The sequence below is a fragment of the Macaca nemestrina genome, chromosome 4, assembly GCF_043159975.1.
Source record: "Macaca nemestrina isolate mMacNem1 chromosome 4, mMacNem.hap1, whole genome shotgun sequence".
In the NCBI taxonomy this organism is placed as follows: domain Eukaryota; kingdom Metazoa; phylum Chordata; class Mammalia; order Primates; family Cercopithecidae; genus Macaca; species Macaca nemestrina.
Window position 1 is genome coordinate 160,486,394 of NC_092128.1, and position 21,956 is coordinate 160,508,349.

General features: G+C 37.2%; 1 protein-coding gene and 1 long non-coding RNA gene across 3 annotated transcripts in view; one reads left to right on the top strand and one right to left on the bottom strand.

Annotated features, from left to right (window-relative positions):
* Window positions 1–907: 907 nt before the first annotated feature.
* The window catches only part of C4H21orf91 (chromosome 4 C21orf91 homolog), a 29,406-nt gene continuing 8,357 nt past the window's right edge, over window positions 908–21,956 (bottom strand). For both annotated transcript variants that reach the window (XM_011744373.2, XM_011744374.3), the window contains exons 3-5: window positions 4,291–4,827; window positions 2,906–2,968; window positions 908–1,242 (exon numbers count right to left, since the gene is read on the bottom strand). In XM_011744373.2, the coding sequence (XP_011742675.2) occupies window positions 1,076–1,242; window positions 2,906–2,968; window positions 4,291–4,827 (767 nt within the window). In that variant the 3' untranslated portion in view covers window positions 908–1,075. The remainder of the gene's footprint in view (window positions 1,243–2,905; window positions 2,969–4,290; window positions 4,828–21,956) is intronic.
* LOC139362977 (uncharacterized) lies at window positions 11,189–21,488 on the top strand. The gene is made up of 3 exons (XR_011622718.1): window positions 11,189–11,267; window positions 18,206–18,470; window positions 21,402–21,488. It is a non-coding gene; the product is annotated as an uncharacterized lncRNA (long non-coding RNA).

A 21,956-nucleotide genomic window follows, 5' to 3' on the forward strand; every position in this document is an offset into this window, starting at 1 on the left:
TTCTTCTGTCAAGTAATCCTGTTTTTCTCTATAAAGTTTAGAAAAATACCTCACAACGCTTTTTTTGAGCACTAAGTTCAATGATGGTGATAATACAATTTGGACAGTTTAAGTATTCTTGAAACTTTGTGGCACACAAAATAACCTCACTTTCTTTTCAAAGACAGAACAATTTCACAGCACATTCAATTTGAAGATAGATATTATATTTGAATTGGAAGTGAGGCTTGACTTACTCTGTCCAAATTCTAATGCATCGGTCATTGGTGTGAAGCTAATAATGAAAGAAGCAGAGGAGGCTTTCATTTCCATGGAGACAAATTGACAGAGAAGCCAGATTAGTCTTTTCTTCCCGAGTAACTGCTTTTGTTAGAAAACAAAATAATGTATTTTATTTACTTGAATACTGCTTTAAAAAGTTACTAATTCCTCTTTTTAAGAGTTATTAGAAATTAAAACAACTCAACTAAATAGATTTCTAATCCAAAATACATTTATCTTTGGAAAGCAAGGTAACTGTTGTAAAAACACTGTAAAATGCAGTGACCTGAAATATGGGTGAACATATTCACACATGATAGTGTAAATAAATATACAGAACCACTCAAATATACAATTATAAAGAGAATGGCAAGTACCTAAAATAGCATTTTTACATATAAAATTTTTATATTAAAATATTGCTCATAATAAATAAGAGGTGATATGAATTCCATTTCCCTCTTAAAAATTATCTTTAGTAGTTTAAGGAGTTTGTTAATCTGTTGTTTCGACAGGTGAATTACATTAAAATGTTTAATAAAATGACACTCTAACAGTGTATTTAAGTAGTCACATGTGATAAAATTTTAGTAATTATGGGAAAAAAGAGTCCCCAAATGAGCCAAAATGATTAGCCCCAGAAGACTAGAGTATAATGATCTGCTTTATTTGAAAAAGATGTCTAATACTGCCTTACGTTTGGCAAATTTAATGACCATAAAAAAATGGACCAGGACTTTCTTCAAACTTCTTCGAAGTCTGCATGTCTGGGAGACCAATAAAGGGCAGGGCATACTAAGTAAGTCTGTTCAGGTCAGTTGTTTATGGGTAGGTGTGACTTCATTCCTGTTCGCCCTACTTGCAGACATGGTAACTTAGAATAGTTCTTCAGAAGCTGTTCGATGGCAACGTGGCGGACATGGAGCTGTGAGGCCAAAGAATCTTTTTCTTGCACTTGGTGTGTTAACTCTTCAAAAACTTCTGTAAAAGATTGAAAAACTTTCATTTGTAGCATGCAGAAAGCCAGTGCTATGATTTATATTTCAAGAACTCTAACTGAAATCTATGCATTGGGCAAAGTGTCACAATGAAACTGATTTGATACCAAGGAAACACTTGTGTTCTCTACGAAGCATGTCAGTTCTGATCATCCTAGGCATCGTATACTGTACATAGCCAAGTGGAATTTGGCTTTTCTCCATCAAGTGAAATTGGAGTCATAGCAATGACTCCAGAGATGCACAGCGAACATGGTGGCTGCTACTGTAGCTGAGCCACTTTTCTCAATTAGAATCTATAAACAGATTCAATCAGTATATAATGTGATTTATGGACAAGAAGTACCCATTAGTATTCAGGTCTGGAATCCCCTCTAAGAGGCTTTGGAATCAGACTACCAAGAGTTTTGAATCCTTGTTCCTACTCTTACATGCCTCAGGCAAGCAACTTTTGGTTTCAGTTTCCTTTCCTGTGTAACATTAATAACGACAGTAAGCACTTCACCAGGCTACTGTAAAACTTAAATGAGATCATATTTGTAAAGCACTCATAAATTTCTACAACTATTATTGCGATTATTTTTATTATTCTGAGAGGCTGTGTGGTTAAGCTTTGGAGTTTAAATCCTTGATCTGCTACTGATTGCATGCATGATCTCTGTAAGCAACTTAACATCTCTGAAGTACAATTTTCTCATCTAAAAGGAAATAAACTGAAAAGGAGACAACTGGGGAATCTGAACATTAATTGTTAAGTGTTAGCATCAGACTTGATGATGTTAAGGAATTATTAATTTAAATTGTGTGATAATGAGATTGTGACTGTTTTTTAAAAAGTTATCTTTTAGAAAAAATCCTAATCTATGGACAAAAACGAATGTGTTAGCTGGGATTTGGCTGAAAATAATCCATGCTACGGGTAGTGCAATGGGAATGGATGCAAGTAGAGATGATTATTATTATGCCTTTGATAACAGTTGAAGTTGGTGAAGATGGCTTAAGGGGTTCACTATGCTAGTCTCACTACTTTTATATATGTTTGAAATTGTTTATAATTTAACAAAAAAGACTAATATCACATGCCTTAAAGAACTGTTTGGGAGCACTCCCACACAGTGCCTGGTGCAATCGTGGGTAGTCAATAAAATGTTAGTAAGAGGTTGTAGTTTCCATTTTCACTTAGAAAAGAAAAATGTGGCCGGGTGCAGTGGCTCACACCTGTAATGCCAGCTCTTTGGGAAGTTGAGGCAGGAGGGCTGTTTGAACCCAGGATCTCGAGATCAGCCTGGGTAACATGGTGAGACCCCACCCCTATAAAAAATAGAAAATTAGCTGGGTGTAATGGTGCACATGACAGTAAGACCCAGCTACTTGGGAGGATCACCACTGCATTCCAACCAGTGTGATAAAGCAAGATTCTGTAAAAAAAAAAAAAAAAAAAAAAAAGAAAGAAACTAAAAGAAAAATGTATTTCCTCTGCAATTGAAAGTTGTTTGTTTCTTATTCTTTCTGCTCTGGAAATTCTAACAGGTTTGAATATCTCATTTCCAAATTTAAAGGCAGATAAAGCCAATGGTGTCTTATCGTAGGTGATTTTCTATGTCAAAATTTTTCACACACAAAAAAGCAGTGAGAGTGATTCTTACCCTGGATTTGCTGGAGGAGCTTTGCATTCAGTTGTTCTACCTCACCAAGAGTCATCGAATTCACTGAAACATGAAAATGTATTCACTATTACCACAACAACCTAGGAAAACATGCAGCTTACATCACCAACACAATATCCTACTTTGTAAAATCTGCACTTAACTGTCAACACAACATTCAGCAGTACTCCAGCATTCAACCATTAATGCTCTTAAGTGTGGAGGAGACGTTTTCAAACCCTGACCACAACCCATGGTAAGAAACTTTTATTTTTATTCTGTCTTGAGACAGGGTCTCGCTCTGTCACCCCGTTGGGAGTGCAGTGGTGTGATCAATGGCTCACTGTTGCCTCAACCTCCTGGGCTCAAGTGATTGCTCCCACCTCAGCCTCCCTAGAAGCTGGAACCATAGACGTGTGCCACCACACCTCATTTTTTTATTTTTTGTAGAGATGGGGTCTTGCTATGTTGTCTAGGTTGGTCTTGAACTCCTGGGCTCCAGTGATCCTCGCACCTTGGCCTCCCAAAGTGCTGGGATTATAGGTGTCAGCCATTGTGCCTGGCCAGAAACATATTTTTTAAATCACTCCCAGTACACCACCACCCTCCAATGAAACAAAAGTTTCACCAAAAAATACTTAGTAGTAGGTCCAATGAATTCTGGTATCTCCTATTCTGTTTCAGTTTTTAAAAAGTGTTAAGTCACTACCCATTAAGCTTATTTTGATTAAGCATTACACAGCTTATAATATGCAGTTTGAAACATCAATTTGTCTATCTAGATATACAATCTTAAATAATTCACATTTAGAATCAAGAAGTTGTGTAACAAGATATTAGAGGTCCCTTCTGGCTCTGAAATCATGATTTCAGGACAATTAAAATCACCTCAGCTTCCGTAAATTTTTGTAGAAATAGATGTAGAGAGAATGAATCACCCTTTCTAACTTTACAGTAAGTGCACACAATACCTTTGGCCTTTAGTAAAATGTCAGATTTTTGCTTTTGAAATGCCACCACCAGTCAACAAGACACATGCCTACATCAGTCTTGTAGGGATCAGCAACATGACAATGTGTATTAGCCAACAGATGAAGCTGTACTTCTAAACTATACGAGTCCTGGATGTTCCAATTCACAGTTTGTTGATTCCATTTAGTGTAATCATTTTATATGGCAAAACAAACATGGAAACTGCTGAACTTCAATGCTTAGAAGATAGAATTCCAGTGAATGAAAAGTTTTAAGATGCCTCATTTTTGCTAAGGTGAATCTGTTACCAAATCTACGTTTCCACAGCAAAATTCTTGACCCATTACACATTTATATAAATGTATAAAAATCCCAAACCACCCAACTGTTACTTTTCTCCCCATTTTACTTACATTCCTCTCTGCTGTAATGTGGATGCTGGGTCTGGACATCAGCCTCTGGACTAGAGATTGTCTCTTCTTTTTTCTGTGCCTGGTTGTGACTATGAGGCCACAATACACTGTTATGACATAAAGTGGCACCTGAATCTTGTAACATAGCAAGTCCAAAGTCTGTATTTTCCCTCTGCTCCAAAATTCTTTGTGTACAGTTAGAGATGCCACCTGCACTTCCATCTATCCATTTTGCAGAATATTTTGGTACTTGGGAGTCAAACTGTGGGAGTAATTTTTCTTCTGGCTTATGCCTGAAATTAAACAGATGCTGCTGGGGGTTTTTAGAACATTCCGAATCTGAATCCAGATCCTTATTTTGTGCATACTGTACAATCCAGTTTATCTTCTTACTCAAAATGGTTTTAACTTCTTCGTAAGTACTTTTTGAAAGCTTAGATCGAGAACAACCCTGGTTTGCAATTAAATGATATTTTTCAAAGCAGTCTTTATGGCCCCTTAATGATTTGGTGTGCAAGAGATCAGACTTTGGTATCCCTATGGAAAAAAAAGAGAAACAAAAGACTTGAGAAATTTTGTTTTCTATAAGTCACTTTAAGAATATACAAATCTTAGTAAAATCACAGAGTCCTTGATAGTCTGCGAAATAGAGGGAAAATGCTAAAGAACATTAGTATTAACATACAATGTGGCCTAATAATTTCTGCTTAAATTTAATTCAATATTCAGTAATATTAAATTCTTAAGGATAGCAAAACCTAAAAACTTAATTATTCAATTTTAATCTTAGTCCAGAGATGTTACTGCACAATATAAAAAAATACTACTGAACCCAGCAATTTACCTTTACAGATTCTTGGCCTTTACATTACAGTGCTTTCTTCATTAAACCTGAAGTACACACTTGCAAAAGTGTCTATAATATTATGAGGTTCAATAACAGAAATGCTCAACAAGTCTCCCCCCCAAAACATAGTAAATCATGTTCTTAAATTGTGCTATGTTTATTGAAGAAAAATAAACCAGAACCAGAAAAATACAAATTAATAAAAGTCAAAAAGTTAATAAACTATTTAGATTTATTTTTAAAGAAAATCAAAGCATCTAACATTTTTCACATTTCCATTTTATAGTTACTAAAACCTTATCAAGATAATTTTATTTTCTAGAAGAAATGCATTATACACAATCATTTTTCATATAGCAATAAATTCAATCTGCCAAGATCCAATAGCCAGTAATTCCTCAACTCACAAATATTCAATATATCATAAATAACAGAAATATTACTTTTTATATCTCCCAACTTAGTTGAGTGTAAGTATGCTACCTCAATTGTTTTTTAAAAATATAAAATACATTTGCAAATATCTAATACATTTCAAAATATAGAATATATTCACACATATTTATAAGTTCAAGCCATATTATTAAAGTCAAACAGCACTACTTTTATAATGAAGGTGAATCAGGAATGTGGACCTGAAAATTTATGTCTGCCAGAACTAACCAGTTTAAATCTGCTTAGCTTTTTAAATTGAGTAAGCGGAGAGCCACTCAGGAGCTAGTTTTAAAAAAAGTTTTAGCTGATTCATCAGAAAAAAATATATTTTGCAATTCATCCTTTGCTTTGAAAATTGAACTCACAGTGGTTTTATTATTTGAACTCCAAAGTCTGGCTAAAAGAAAGATAATGACGCATTTGCACTTTAATGGTATGAAATCAAGTATTAACATACTTGTGAATATTAATGTTTAGAAAATATATAATATCAGCCAATGGTGGGACCTGATGAGACTGTCAAAACCAAGTGTTAAATTGGTTATCAGTTCCCTCAACAGTTACTGTAAGCTGTGAGAACACACCTCCAAAACACATTCGTATTATAAGCACATGTAAACAACAGCTCTCATGAGGTAAACTCAAATATCTGAGCCTTGTTTCTTCCAATGAGCTCAGAAATTGCTAGAAACTTAAATAGAATACACATTTTATTTATCACGTTGCTCCTTGTACTGCAATTGTGATCATGTATACATTTCTACCAGTTATTATCTGATTAGGTCAAATTTCCAGCAACATTAGAACACATACATTATAAATCTCAAAGCTTTAATAATAAAGTATACATCTTCAAAAATGGGTAAACTGACATAAAAAGGAAGTTCACAAGCCCTGCTTTATTAAAAGTTGTATTATTATGCATTTTAGATAATAAGATAAAAACGGTAGTTATCACAAGTGATACACGAAAGGAAAAATGGTTCCATTCTGCTATCTGATTCCCATGCTTAGCTTTCTGGGAAACACTGGTATGCACAGAGAACCTGAAGCTTGCCTATTAGTAACTGGAACATTTATTAAAGAGCTCCCCTACTCTCTGCAAACTATTTTAGGTCTTGTTGCCAACAGATGGTTAGCTAATCCCTCAGAACAGTAAATGGTCTCATTCTCAGTGCACTGCCTCAGCTCTATGTAGCAATGATTTAGCTGAATGTAAATATAGTAATTTGTAAGTTTCTCCTCCAGTTTATATGAAATGAAATTCTTTAGCATATAATAAAAGTTGTGAACTAGGCTATGGAAAGTAATATTTATTGTTAAATTTTGTGGGGTTTTTAGTAAACTCCAAAACAAGATGAAAAATTACATTAAATAACTAATTTTCTGATGTACTCTAGAGCTTCAACAACAGGTCATTATAATAGATACCTATTTGAAGAATAATATGGACTTTTAAAGTTTTTTTATCTACTGTTTCTTCTTAATGATTCATGTAATATAATTTCTGCTTAGATGTACCTATTGGCTCCTTGAACTCACCATACTGAACATTAACTCCTCTTCCTCTCTCACCATGCAACTCCAAAGCCAATCCTCTTACTGAGTCTGGCATCACCAACTGCTCAAGGAAGAAACCTGGGTGTCCTCCTTGAAAGCTCTTCACTCCCCACAATCCCATAGGTTTTGCTGTCTTAACAGATTCCCCCGCCCCCCACATAAAATCTAGCACCTACAACATCTGAAATCCTTCTGCTTCACTCCAGCACCACTCCCACTACAAATGTGGGTCATGATCATCATCATCTCCTGTCTAGTTTCTCATTTCCCCTAAGAAGCCTTGTTTAACCCAAACATCTGAGTTAGTTTATCACATTAGATTTTACAATTGCCTCTTTCCTGGCCTGTAATTCCTGACAAAATGTAGGTTCTGTGAAAAATACAGACCATATCTCTTACTCATATATTCTCAGTGTCAAAATGCCTGGCACATAGTGGGTACTCAAAAGTAGTTAAATACATAAAAGAAAATTAAAAATATATTTTAAAACACCAAAAACAAACCAATTATCACTCAAGGTCCCTCCTAGCAAGGAAACCAGAATTTGCAGTTCTGCCAGGCTGCTCAGCGGGTAATTAAAGGCATCTTTCAGTGAAGTTACTCCTATATTTAGCCTAATGGGCTATTAGTCTAAAGAACATATCAGTGGCACTGATACAGAAATGGCATTCCTGTGGCATCATTCAATCTTCCAAAGAAAATCATGAATTTCTACTCGATTATGTATTTTTTAAATAGAAATTTACATACAGAAAATATACAAGACGACGGTTTTATGTTAACTGTAGCTCATTCATCTAGATAGGTACCTCTAATTTATTCAGTTACATCAGTCATACTGAAATTTAAAAACTGAGTTAAAGACTGAGTTTTAAAGTTCAATTCGAAACATTTGTTTTATAAACATATTTTAAAATATCCTGTGCAGCAGTAGCAGAGGAAACAAAAACTTCCATAATACACTGACTACTTCATATACTTGAAAAAAACTACTTTTTAATCTAGAAAACAATGTGAGTAGCTCACTTAATTTGCATCAGTAATACACATATCATTTTATAAACTCTTGGCGTGATTTGTTTTTTCTGCCTCATCAGTTCAAGTTATTATAGCAGAAACAACCATTGCTATTATCAAGAGATCCCAGTGAGTTTCCCAATTGACTTTTCAATTTTAACTGCATTTACAAGTGTAAACAGCTCTGAGCACTAATTTGTTTCCTAAGCAGCTTTTGAAAGGGAATGAATCTAAATGCAACACAATCAGTTGATACTTTTGAGGAGCTGAGTTATAAGAATTTCCAAGCCAGTTCGACCAAGATTGTACTCCAATTTGCTTGTTAATAAAAATTTTGAAGGCCAACGTAATTGACTTCCTATTATAAAAACATCTTTAAGACACTTCAAAGATATCCATATGTCACTTTTTTTAAATCATAAAGTCATTATGAGAGAACTAAGACCTTAATTGGCAACCAAAAGTTTTAATCTTATTTATTTATTTTTTTTAAAGTATGGATTTCTCAACGGATGCTGGAGAGGATGTGGAGAAACAGGAATGCTTTTACACTGTTGGTGGGAGTGTAAATTAGTCCAACCACTGTGGACTAACTGTGGAAGACAGTGTGGTGATTCCTCAAGGATCTAGAACCAGAAATACCATTTCACCCAGCAACCTCATTACCGGGTCTATACCCAAAGGATTACAAATCATTCTACTATAAAGACACATGCACACGTATGTTTATCACAGCACTATTCACAATAGCAAAGACATGGAACCAACCCAAATGACCATGAATGATAGACTGGATAAAGGAAATGTGACAAATATACACCGTGGAATACTATGCAGCCATAAAAAAAGGATGCGTTCATGTTTAACACAGGAACAGAAAACAAAACACTGCATGTTCTTACTCATACTGGGAGTTGAACAATGAGAACACATGGACACATCGAAGGGAACATCACACACCGGGGCCTGTTGGCGTGTGGCGGGGCTAGGGGTAGGATAGCATTAGGAGAAATACCTAATGTAGGTGTTGGGTTAATGGGTGCAGCACACCACCATGACATGTGTATACCTATGTAAAAAACTTGCATGCTCTGCACACGTATCCCAGAACTTAAAAGTATTAAAAAAGAAAAAAAAGTATGGGTTTCTTCTGGTTAGAGGCTATTCCTATTCAATAATTTTATTTTTCTTTTATCTTTTCCCATTTTATCTGGGTTTTTATACTATTATTTTATACTTTGAAAACCCTACCTGTAACCCATCTGGCATGCTATCCCCACCTCTATCCTTTAAGTTCCTCTTTAAAATAAATTTGCTTTAAGAACACTTGGTTAAATCCATCCTAAAAGTGCAAAGACTACTCAAATGTTTAGATGTTTAGCTCTAGTTACCACCATTACTCTTATTTTTTAATTTTTTTGAGACGGAATCTCGCTTTGTCACCCAGGCTGGAGTGCAGTGGTACAATTTCAGCTCACTGCAACCTCTGCCTCCTGGGTTCAAGCAATTATCATGCCCCACCCCCCAGGTAGCTTGGACCACCCAGTTAATTTTTGTGTTTTTAGTAGAGATGGAGTTTCACCATGTTAGCCAGGCTGGTCTCAAACTCCGGACCTCAGGTGATCCACCTGCCTCAGCCTAGCAAAGTGCTGGGATTACATATGGCGTGTAATCCTTGGATCACAGTGGCATAAGCCACTGTGCTTGGTCCACTGTTACGCTTTTAAAAAAATGATTAAATGATTTTATTTAATTCACCGATTGTAGGAACAATTTTTTTTCCTAACAAAGATAATACTCCAAATGGCACTAAAAAAACCCCACAAATACCAAAATGCTTAAAGTTCTACCACATGTCCCATGATCCTCTGCTTTTACCCCTAGCCTCTTGAAGAAGACCTGATTTATGACTTGGTAGTAATGAGTAAGCTAGGCAATCTTTTCCTGATGATTCACCAGCTGGTCCTGTCAAATAGCACTGTCTCTCAGCTGTCTACACTGATGCTGAATGTCTTTATACTTCACACATTCTTGAATCATGTCATCGGACTCCCTTACAGTTTTTGTGGTCAATTAGACTATATTTGCAATTTGATTACATATTCCATTTCCCAACCAAAGGACTGGCTTAACATAGTCTGGTGCTCCAGAAGGCGAGCAAATAGAATACAACCATCAGTGGATGTGAAGTTGTAATATGCAGTACCACATCTGTAGGAGATTGGAAAGCACTAAGAAAGCAAGCACGCCAACTTTTACCTCAAACTTAGAGCAGAATTAGGGAACTGGGAGTATGGGTTTGCTAAAGGGTGGGTTTATGTGTTCTTTCTTAATGTTGAAATAAGGCAAAAACATTAAGTTTCTGGTTGTTAACATGCTGTGAAAAAATTTTAAGCACATTGCCTTAAAACACGATAAACTTATTTGTGCAACAATACATGCAGTATGGCTTCAAAATATTTTTTGGCTAGGTGTGGTGGTTCATGCCTATAATCCCAGCACTTTAGGAGGCCAAGCCAGGTGGACTGCTTGACACCAGGAGTTCGAGAGCTGTCTGGGCAACATGGTGAAACCTGGTCTCTAGAAAAAAATACAAAAATTAGCCCAGCATGGTGCATGCACCTGTAGTCCCAGCTACTTGGGAGGTTGAGGTGGGAGGATCATTCGGGCCAGAGAGGTGGAGGTTGCGGGGAGCCGTGATTGTGCCGCTACACTCTATCTAGCCTGGCCAACAGAGGGAGACCCTGTCTCATGAAAAAAAGAAAAAAAAGTTTTTTATGGAGGCTCACATTTTGCCCAGCCTAAATAATTTTCCAAGATTAAAGGTGTTTTTCTTTTTGTGATGCTCTTATCTTGGATGCCAAGAAAGGGAGTATAGGTACTTGAATATGCATGCGTTGTTGCTCCATATTAAGTAACAGTAATCTTGTGCTTCTTTAAGCAAGGGTTCACTGTAAAAATGGGAGGGCTGCCAAATTCCATCTTATTAGGAAAGACAATGGATTAAAACGTTACTTGTTTTTGAGGCGCAGACAACCATTCCTGATAAAAATAAAGGAAAAGCCCTGTGGGTAGAAGTGGCACTCCCATGGACTGAAAGCTGGATCCATACTGCAGGTAAGTTTTGTTTAGCCCACAAACATTTTTAATAGAAAAATTAAAAACAAAATGAGAGGATCTGGCAGGATCTGGCTGCTGAACTGGGTATGTACTCTTTAATGCCAAATAGTTATTATTATTTCCTTAATGAAAGCACATGTACCTGTGACTCTGCAGGCTCCAAATCCATGTCAGGTCACCTGTACTGTACTGAGACTGGGCTGGATTGCTGCAGTGTAAATACCACTTGCCCCAGTGATGGTTTCACGCTCAATTCGATTAGACTACTATGCATTTGATGGGCAGGCAGTAGCCAAGCCATAATTCAAGAAGAGTTATTACCATTATATCTATTGCCAAGCACTGCCACTCAGTGGGAGGATGCTCAGTTTGTCTATTCTGTCATGTGACCAAGGTAGAGGATTAGACTGAAAGCTGGAAGGGAAGGATGAATAGTTGGAGTATCTACTTCCCACAAAGAACAGGCTTCTGCCTCTTGGAATTTTTTATCAGTTGTCCTAGGTGTCTTAGAAAATACTGTGATAAAGAGTACCTCATTTCCTTGCCCTCATGCCTTTAGCTAACTCAGGAGCCACTTAAACGACTAAATAGAGTCTGCCATATTCAAGTACTCAACATACCGTTTACAAATAAAAGGTAACTGCTTAGCAGATGGAATACTGGCAACCACATGAAGCCAATATACAGATGGTTCAGAAACTTGCTTTCCCACATTTGGAGAATCACTGCCCTAAAGAAAGATTTATCAACAGGTGGTTTTTAGATGGCAGATTTCAGCTTAGAGATGTGCATGCCATTTAAAAGTTCCTGTGTGTGCTAAGGATTAAGGCAGTTAATCAACGCAGCTTAATCTAATCAATGAATTGTAAGGGAAAATTTCAATGAGCTAAGAGTTCAGAGAGACAATGATAAACCTCACCCTCAACCAAGGAGGCCAGAGCAGAACTGAGATCTTTGATTGATAGATGTATACATTGCAAATGACATGTCAAAAATAAAAACTCTCTCAGTGAATTCTACTTTTTCATTCCAACAGTTGGAAAGTTGGGGAAACACACCTACATGACAACTGTTTATTACTAAAAAGGCACAAAACTAATCCAAACTCAATTCTACTCCTTAATGTAGCTACTTGTTTTTTTAACAGCAATGCCCAACAGAACTTTCTGTGGTGATGGACACATTGTATCACTGAGCTATGCAATAAGTAGCCATTTGTGGCTACGGGATACTTTAGCATCTGAAATGTAGATAGTCTGACTGAAGAACTCAAGTTTTAATTTAAATTTAAATGAATTCAATGTGGCAAGGCTACTGAATTGGACAAGGCAGATTGTCCACAGGTAACTAAACAAAACGGTACCTGGAAAGAGAACATGGATAGAAGCTATCATCATTTCTTTTAAAACCATACTGAGATATATATATATATATATATATATATATATATGTATATATATTTTTTTTTTTAGATGGAATTTTGCTCTTGTCACCCAGGCTGGAGTGCAATGGTGCAATCTCGGCTCACTGCAACCTCTGCCTCCCAGGTTCAAGCAATTCACCTGTCTCAGCCTCCCGGGTAGCTGGGATTACAGGCACCTACTACCACACCTGGGTAATTTTTGTATTTTTAGTAAACACAGGGTTTCACCATGTTGGCCAGGCTAGTCTCAAACTTCTGACCTCAGGTGATCCACCCACCTCGGTCTCCCAAAGTGCTGGGATTACAGGCTTGAGCCACCACGCCCAGTCAGTGTACTGATAAATTAACATGGGATATTACACTCACAGCACGATATAGAAAGGTGAATTTGTTTTTCTGGTAAAATAAATGAAATTTGGGCTATAAGGTTTAATTATCATTATGTTACAAAAAGTTTTAAGCCAATAATCCAATGGACCCAAATAACCTTCTACATGTTCCATATTCCCCTAAAGGATTTAAGTGAATGTACTGACATTTATTCTAAAAAAATTTTTGTGCAAGAAATTGTCGTAAGACACCTAAAAAGCTATTCAAAATAACTATAATTGAATTACTAGTTTTAAATATCCACTTATATGGGGCATATGGAGACACTAACTTACAGCAAAACAAAAACACAACGAAGTTTCCTAATGATAGACAAAGTTAAAAAGATGCTACTTAAACAAAAGATAGCCTTAAAAATGCCTTCATAATAATAACCAGATGAATGAGGGCACACTACTACGAAAAAGCAAATTTAGGGTTTGAAAGCAAGAAATGTGGTAACTCTGTCTCTTTGCCCTTCATCTCCTGAACTGCCACCTGCTCAACGTACGTGCTGAGAAAGTCATCTCTTTTCTTACAAACAAGAAAGGGAAAATGAAAAGCTCATCGGTAACTATTTATCAAACATAAGTTCTGCAACTCAACTTCTTTGCATATATTTGAATCAGTGTTTCCGAAATTCTAGCTAATTATTCCTTAAATAAATGATTTATAACAGCATCTAATGGAAACACACTAGCTAGTGAATTTGAGGCATTTCTAATTCAATTACTACTGAAGGTAGTAAATGGTAAAAATTAAGGCTGAGTTGAGAAACGATCACTACAACTCACCAACCATTTGATAAGACGAAAGCTAAAAATAGAAAATGCAGTAATTGATTAATCATATTGCAAAATGCTAAAATAGAAATAAAAAATTACAGTTCAGACCAATGTGAACTAAAAATATGTAGTATTATGACAATATATGTTTTAGTTAATCTATATTTTAATCACATACCTACAAGCATTTCTTTTTCTTTTCTTTCTTTCTTTTTTTTTTTTTGAGACAAGTCTTGCTCTGTTGCCCAGGCTGGAGTGCAGTGGCACGATCACAGCTTACTGTAGCCTCAACCTCCTGGGCTCAAGGGCTCAAGCAATCCTTCCACCTCAGCCTCCTGAGTACCCGAACTACACAAGTATGTGCCACCCTGTCTGTATAATTTTTTCGTATATATAGTAGAGATAGGGTTTTGCTATGTTGTCCAGGCTGGTCTTGAACTCCTGAGCTCAAGCGACCCTCCCACCTTGGCCTCCCAAGGTGCTGGGATTACAAGCATGAGCTACTGTTTCTGGTCAGTCGTTTCTTTTGATGATGCCACCATACAGAGACAAAGATAGGAAGCTGTTGTTGGGTACTAAACATACTGACTTATACCTAGGAGCCTGAATTCTATCTCAAGTTAGGGTTAATGTCCTTAAACACTGGGACCATTCGTCCTAAGTGCATCATAGCAATTCTAGAGTAAAAAACAAAACAAAACAAAACAAAAACACCCCAAAAAACTGTGATCTAAACAAAGGGGTTGGAGAACTAAGGTACAATACAGTTTTTTCCATAATGTAACATAGTTTTTAACATAATAGATTTCATGGCATCAATTCACTAGTAAACGGAAGACATTCAAACAAATGATAGAATTGCAAACTGGTACATATATTTGACCTGTAGTCTACCTTTGAGAATTTAAGCTACATGCAATGGGAATTTAATCACCAGCAAAAAAGATGAATATATAAAAAGATTTTAGTACTGGAAATTGAACACAAGCTAAATATTCATCAATGAAAACTGGTTAAGCAAATTATGGCACAATGGGATGCAAAAAAATGATGTGGTAAAAACTTTACCTGCTAATAGAAAAAAGATGTTCCTATTAAATGAAAGACCTGGTTATTGAATGGTGTATACAGCCTCATTTCATTTTTTATAAACAAATGTTTAAACACAAAAATGTTTTAAAACCATTTCTACCCCCTCCCCACATGCTGCACTGCAGAAAACTTAGAACACACCAATTAAGAGTATGAGTAAATAGGTAGAATTATGATTAATAATCTTTTTGCTTTCTGTATTTGGTTTTCTTATATTAGGCATAGTTTGCTTTTTAATAAAACAAGAAAACTTTAAGAAAAAAAATTTTTTATCCTTTTAAGTAGTGAAAACTTAAAAGACTGAAAAAATGCCTGTGAAGAAATGCTTTTTAGTTTGAGAAAGAACACAGTGTTCTTGGTATCGTATGGTATGTTCCAATGAACTAAGTTAAACAAAAAGATTAAGACACTAAAATGGTAAAAGATATGCATTCCTAAAACATCCTAAAATTCTGAAATTTTTTTTTTTTTGGTTGTAAGAATCCTCTTAATAATGTATCTAGCAAAGAAAGTAACACTCAAATGAAAGCAGCCCTCCTCCCCATAAAAGTGAGATCACAACCACAGTCGTTCTAGCTGGCAACCCTTGCTGGAGAGCCAAAGACTACAAAGGGAGTGGAAGAAATATGTTGATAACTGAATAAAATCCATACCACTGAATTGAACAGATTTGCTGGGCACCTATCATATGAGGAAATAAGGAAAGGTAGAGCAGAAAAACCTACTGAAAATCACATCACTGAAAGGTTAACTGAGGAGAAATTTATACCTCCTCAATGTATACAGAACACTCAACTATTCTGTTAATGAAGAAGCTGTTCAGCATACAAACCAATCACAGCAATACCCTCAATACGGCATTTCATCTTTTCAGATAAGATGAAAACAAAACTCTTCTAAATTTCTATTTAAATTAACAGTAACATTTGCATCACATACTATGTTTACCTGTATTTATACAGGGTTTCTATATTCATCATTTTTTCTCATCCTTGCAGCACCCCTGTGACACAGGCAATGATGTTATTTATTATCACCTCTCATTTAATACAGGTACTCCAAAAGATAGGCAGCTGTAAACAAGGAGGAAGAAAAGTATATGACGTTTAAGACAGAGGGCACTAGATAAGCAAAGGCATAGAAGTGAGACAGAAAGAAAGGGAGACACTGAAGGAATGAGAGCATGACTGGCTGTAAAGTGCCTCTGGAGGGTAATGAAAGATGAAGGTGGTCAGTTAAGCAGGTTCCTGGTCATGAGAAGAATTACACGCCATGTTAGGGAGTTAATAATCTGCAGAAAATGGCAGAAAATGATTTAAGAGTTTCATGTACATGAAATGGCATGATCAGATTTGTACTTTAAAAATCTTTATGGTGGTACTGAATGAGAAGTGTTGGAAGTGTGGAGTAGGGATGGGGGAGAGGATCAAGCCTATGAAACCAATTAAGTGGTTTGTGAGGTAATCTAGGTAAGAAGAAACAATGGCTTGGACTAAGGTGTGGCAGAGAGAATGACAAGAAGGGAACAGATTGGAGAGAATCAATAGGATTCAGAGACAGACTACACGGAGAGGGTGGGTAGGACAGAAGTGCTGAGGGTTGACAGAACTGTTGCTAGCCCAGCAACTTGCCTTTGCAAACTGGAAAACCGTCCCTGACAGGGCACACAGCTTGAAAAGCAGACCTCAGGCTAGATATGAGCCGCAACTCATCACTGCACCTGCAGAACGCTCCCTGGTACAGAACTCTTCCTGAAGAACCTGGTCCTTCGATCATCAGCGTTAAGAGTCAGCTGGAATTCTTGTTAAAATTCAAATTCCTAGTCTCAACGCTGGACCTCTAGTGAATCAGAATCTCTGGGAGGATGGGCCTGAGGTTCCATGTGAGCCAATGATAAAGGAAATACATAAAATGCATGTGTATATGGAAGGAGATTACTTTAGCTCAAGAAACTTCGGCTCGACATCTGAAGAATATCTACATGGAGAGGCCTAGCAGGTAGGATATAGGAGTCTGGTGCTCAGAATAAAGATTTGGCCTCACAATATAAGTTTGTAGAGTTCCAGCTTAACTTTACCAGCTTACAGAGGTATAGTTGAAGCCGTGGTAATAAAAGCAACTAAAATAAGAAGCCAGGATTGAGGGAGTTGAGTATTTCAACAAACAGGTAAATGTCAGAGTTTGAAAACTCCACTAACACCAACTGTTTATTGCCTAGACAGCTAGGTGATTGCTGGTGAGAGCATGACGGTGGCAAATTAGAGGGCACTGAAGAAAAGCTGGGAGGAGAAATAAGAGACCCTAAATGAATTGCTGTTTAAAGAATTATAGCTTAAGGAAAAAAGGGAAAAGGTTTTTTTCCGTTGACTTTTTCTTTTAAAATGGGAGACATGAACACTTCTGATATGCTAGCTAACCATTCTTTTGGCTAATCTGCCAGGTACATAGAAAATAACTGTAGGTTACCAAGCTGATGAGTTAGTAAAACAGAGGAGAGGGCAAATAGATGCATTAAGAGTGGGAGGCTGGGTGCAGTGGCTCATGTCTGTAATTCCAACACTTTGGGAAGCCAAGGCGGGTGGATCACCCTGAGGTCTGGAGTTTGAGATCAGCCTGGCCAACATGGTGAAACCCCACCTCTACTAAAAATACAAAAATTAGTGGGCACGGTGGCAGGTACCTGTAATCCCAGCTACTTGGGAGGCTGAGGCAGGAGAATCACTTGAATCTGGGAGGCAGAGGTTGCAGTGAGCCAAGATCCTGCCACTGCACTCCAGTCTGGGCAACAGAGTGAGGCTCCATCTCAAAAAAAAAAAAAAAAAAAAAAAGAGTGGGAGGTAGAAAAGACAGAAGATGTAAGAAGTGTGAAAGAAATTAAATTGTTCCATATTCACTCTCAATTGAGAATTGAGATTTCCCAGAATATCTATGACTGATATTTATCCAATACATTTTGTTAATATATAACCTGGTAATCTAAAACTGACTTTTCTAGAGAACTTCCTAATATGCAGGAATTATATTTTATCTATACTGTATTTATTCTACTGTGTAGTAGAAATAAAATTGATATGGTTTCGATTTGTGTTCCTACCCAAATATCATGTCAAATTGTAATGCGCAGTGTTGAAGGAGGGTGCTGGTAGGAGGTGACTGGATCATGGGAGCAAACTTCCCCCTTGCTGTTCTCACGATAGTGAATCTCACATAATCTGGTTGTTCAAAAGTGTGTAATACCTCCGTCTTCTCTCTTCCTTCTTCTCCAGTCATGTAAGATGTGCCTGCTTCCCCTTCACCTTCTGTCATGATTGAAAGTTTTCTAAGGCCTCCCCAGCTATGCTTCCTATACAGCCCGTGGAACTGTGATCCAGTCTCAGGTAGTTCTTTATAGCAATGCAAGAACCATTACAGAAAATTGGTACTGGGAATGGGGCACTGCTGTAAAGATACCTGAAAATGTGGAAGCGACTTTGAAACTGGATAATGTGCAGAGGCTGGAACAGTTTGGAGAGCTCAGAAGAAGACAGGGAGGTAAGGGAAAGTTTGGAACTTCCTAGACACTTGTTAAATTGTTGTGCCCAAAATGCTGACAGTGATATGGACAATGAAGTCCGGGAGTAGGCGGTCTCAGATGGAGATGATAAATTTATTGCAGTAAAGGTCACTCTTGCTACGCTTTACCAAAGAGACTGGTGGCACTGTACCCCTGGTCTAGGGACCTGTGGAACTTTGAACTTGAGAGTGATGATTTAGGCTATCTGGTGGAAGAAATATCTAAGTAGTAAAGTGTTCAAGATGTGGCCTGGCTGCTTATAACAGTGTGCAGGCATATATGTGAACAAAGAGATGATCTGAAACTGGAACTTATATTTAAAAGGGAAATAGAGTTTAAAAGTTTGGAAAATTTGCAGCCTGACCATGTGGTAGAAAAGAAAAGCCCATTTTCTGGAGAGAAATTCAAGCCAGCTGCAGAAATCTGAATGAGTAAAGAGGAGCTGAATAGCCAAGACAATGAGGAAAACACCTTGAAGGCATTTCAGAGACCTTTGTTGCATCCCTTCCCATCACAGGCCCAGAGGCCTACGAGGAAAGAATGGTTTCATGGCCTGGGCCCAGGGCCCTGCTGCCCTGCACAACCTTGGGACACTGCTCATGTCCCAGCCCCTTTAGCTCCAGCCATTGCTAAAAGGCCCCAGATATGTCTCAGGCCTCTGCTCCAGAGAGTGCAAGCTGTAAGCCACGGCTTCCACGTGGTGTTAACTTTGCAGGTGTGTAGAGGGCAAGAGTTGAGGCCTGGGAGCCTCTACCTAGATTTCAGAGGATGTATGGAAATGCCTGGATGTCCAGGCAGAAATCTGCTGCACGGGTGGAGCCCTCATAGAGAACCTCTACTAGGGCAGTGCAGATGGGAAATGTGAGGTTTGACTGCCCCCAGAGAGCCCCCACTGTGGCACTGCCTAGTGGAGCTGTAGGAAGAGGGTCACCATACTGCAGACTTCAGAACGCTAGATTCACTGACAGCTTTCACTGTGTGCCTGGTAAACCCGCAGGCACTCAACCTCAGTCTGTGATGTACCTCACTGTATCTTGGAAGTAAAGAACTTGTTTTTTAGAGGCTCAAAACGGACTTGCCTTGTCTCAGATGAGACTTTGGACTATGGACTTTCGAGTTAATGCTAAAATGAGATAAGTCTATGAGGGACTGTTGATAAGGGATGATTGTTTTTTGCAATGTGAGAAGGACATGAGATTTGGGAGGGGCCAGGGACAGAATGATATGGCTTGGATTTGTGTCCCCACCCAAATTTCAGGTTAAACTGTAATCCCCGATATTGGAGGAGGGGCTTGGTGGGAGGTGATTAGATCACAGGGGCAGATGTGCCCCTTGCAGTTCTCATGATAGTGAGTTCTTACAAGATCTGGTTGTTTAAAACTATGTAGCACCTTCTTCTCTCTCTTCCTCCTTCTTTGCCCATTAAGACATTCCTTCACCTTCTGGTATAATTGTTAAGTTTTCTGTGGCCTCCTCAGCAATGCTTCCTGCACACCCTGCAGAGCTGTGAGAAAATTAAACCTCTTTCTTCATAAATTACCCAGTCTCAGGTAGTTCTTTATAGCAGCATGAGAATGGACTGATACAATAATGAAAATGTTGATTTATCACGATAAATGGAAAATAATTTGTTCAGCCAAATTAACATGGTCAAAATTATGAAGGATAATAAGTAACAGAAATGTCCTCAGAGCAAATAGTAATATAAAAACTTTGAAGTATTTCCTACTGTTCAAAATACTTACAGATACTGAAGATCCTCTTTAATATTTGAAGACATCAGTATAAAAGTATGAATGAAGGAGTATTTCATGTTAATCTTGAAACACTCCTCCCATATAACACAACCAGATTTCCTCAATGTATGGGCTCTAATTTTCAAAACAGACCAGCAATTATCATTCATTAAGTTCACGGTAGATATTATTCCACCAGTAATCATAAGTTTAGGACAGATATTAAAAATGTCATTAAGTATATTTGTATAGCACTTCAGAAACTGGAAGGTGGTTTTAGTGTCTATTATACTTCATAGTGGCAAATAATCCTGTATTAATTCCAATATGCTATATAATTTACTTATTCTGTTGTCTTTTTCCTCCTCTCATGCAAGCCTCATGATGGTGGGGATTTATTTATTTTTGCTAACTCCATTATCTCTAGCTACTAGAAAATTTCTGACACTCAGTAGTTGCTCGATTAGTATTTATTGAAGGAATATGTTTAAAATTATGGTGAAATCAACCATAGAGCTTTCATTTTGAGATTTAGATTTACGGGTACACACACATCATTGTTTTGCCTTACTATTGTACAACTCAGTCAGTAACAGCAAAGAGCTACCAGAAATAGATAACAACATTAATTTAAAATTATTTGTAAAGAACAGACACTGTCCCCTTGTTAAAACGATAAATCCAAAGCTCAGAGTTTAATGGGTTTATTCTCCTTATCAAATTCCTAACAGATGGTATGACAAATTGAATTAGAATAATTTAAATTCACTCCAACCAGAATTGTGGTTCACATTTTGATAACTCTGCAACTTTACTTAGCTACTTTGATTTCAATCACTCATACATTTTTCATGCCTTGCCTTATTTAAAATTCACATTTAATGCTCATTTCCCATAATATGGTGATTAAAGGTAACAGCAAAATCACCTTCCAACCTCTAAAGTGCTATACAAATACAATTATTTTGTTTTTAATTTATATTTGGTAATAAACATTGAAAAAATTTTCTTAAGTTTTAATTTTGAACTGTCAACAGAGGAACAATATTTCTAAATATGGTCTAAATATTTCTAAAATGTACTACCGACATAGAAGTTTAATGCTCATTATCTTCTAAAATTCAGAAACTAGGCAGCTCAACGTTAATGAACACTTTCTTTTCTCTCTCTCAGGTTGTCCCAGCATCACCTATTGAGGCTGATAAGCAAAAGGGAGCTGCTATGCAATTTCAGAATTGGTGCCGAAATCTTCACCTGTGCTCACACTGTCTGCTTCCACTCACTCATAATCCTATTCTCTCTCTTGAGAGAAAGGCTAATCAGGATAAATACGCTAGTCTGCCTTACTTGGATTGTGGAAGGACAGAGAGCAGTGTTAGAATCACTGTTTCATTACCAGCTGACATCTGCATGGTTCTTCTGGGTAAGGACCAGCAACAAGACTGTCTTGTGTGTGTCCTTTTTCTTCCTAGTTCCTCCCATCTCTCTGCTTAACATCAATTCAATAAAAATTTCTCAAAACTATATTATGTTGGCATACTGGTTGTTTAGATTACACTCTCCATGGAAATTGCATCACTCCACTCTCTTAGGTCATCGGAAATCAGTATTTTTGGCTATTCCACAGAATGTGTATTCATTAAATATCGTGAGTAGAAATTATTTAAAAATTAAGCATGTCTTAGGACCCAAACTTTAGTCCTTGCTTGAATATTCACATTTGTGTAA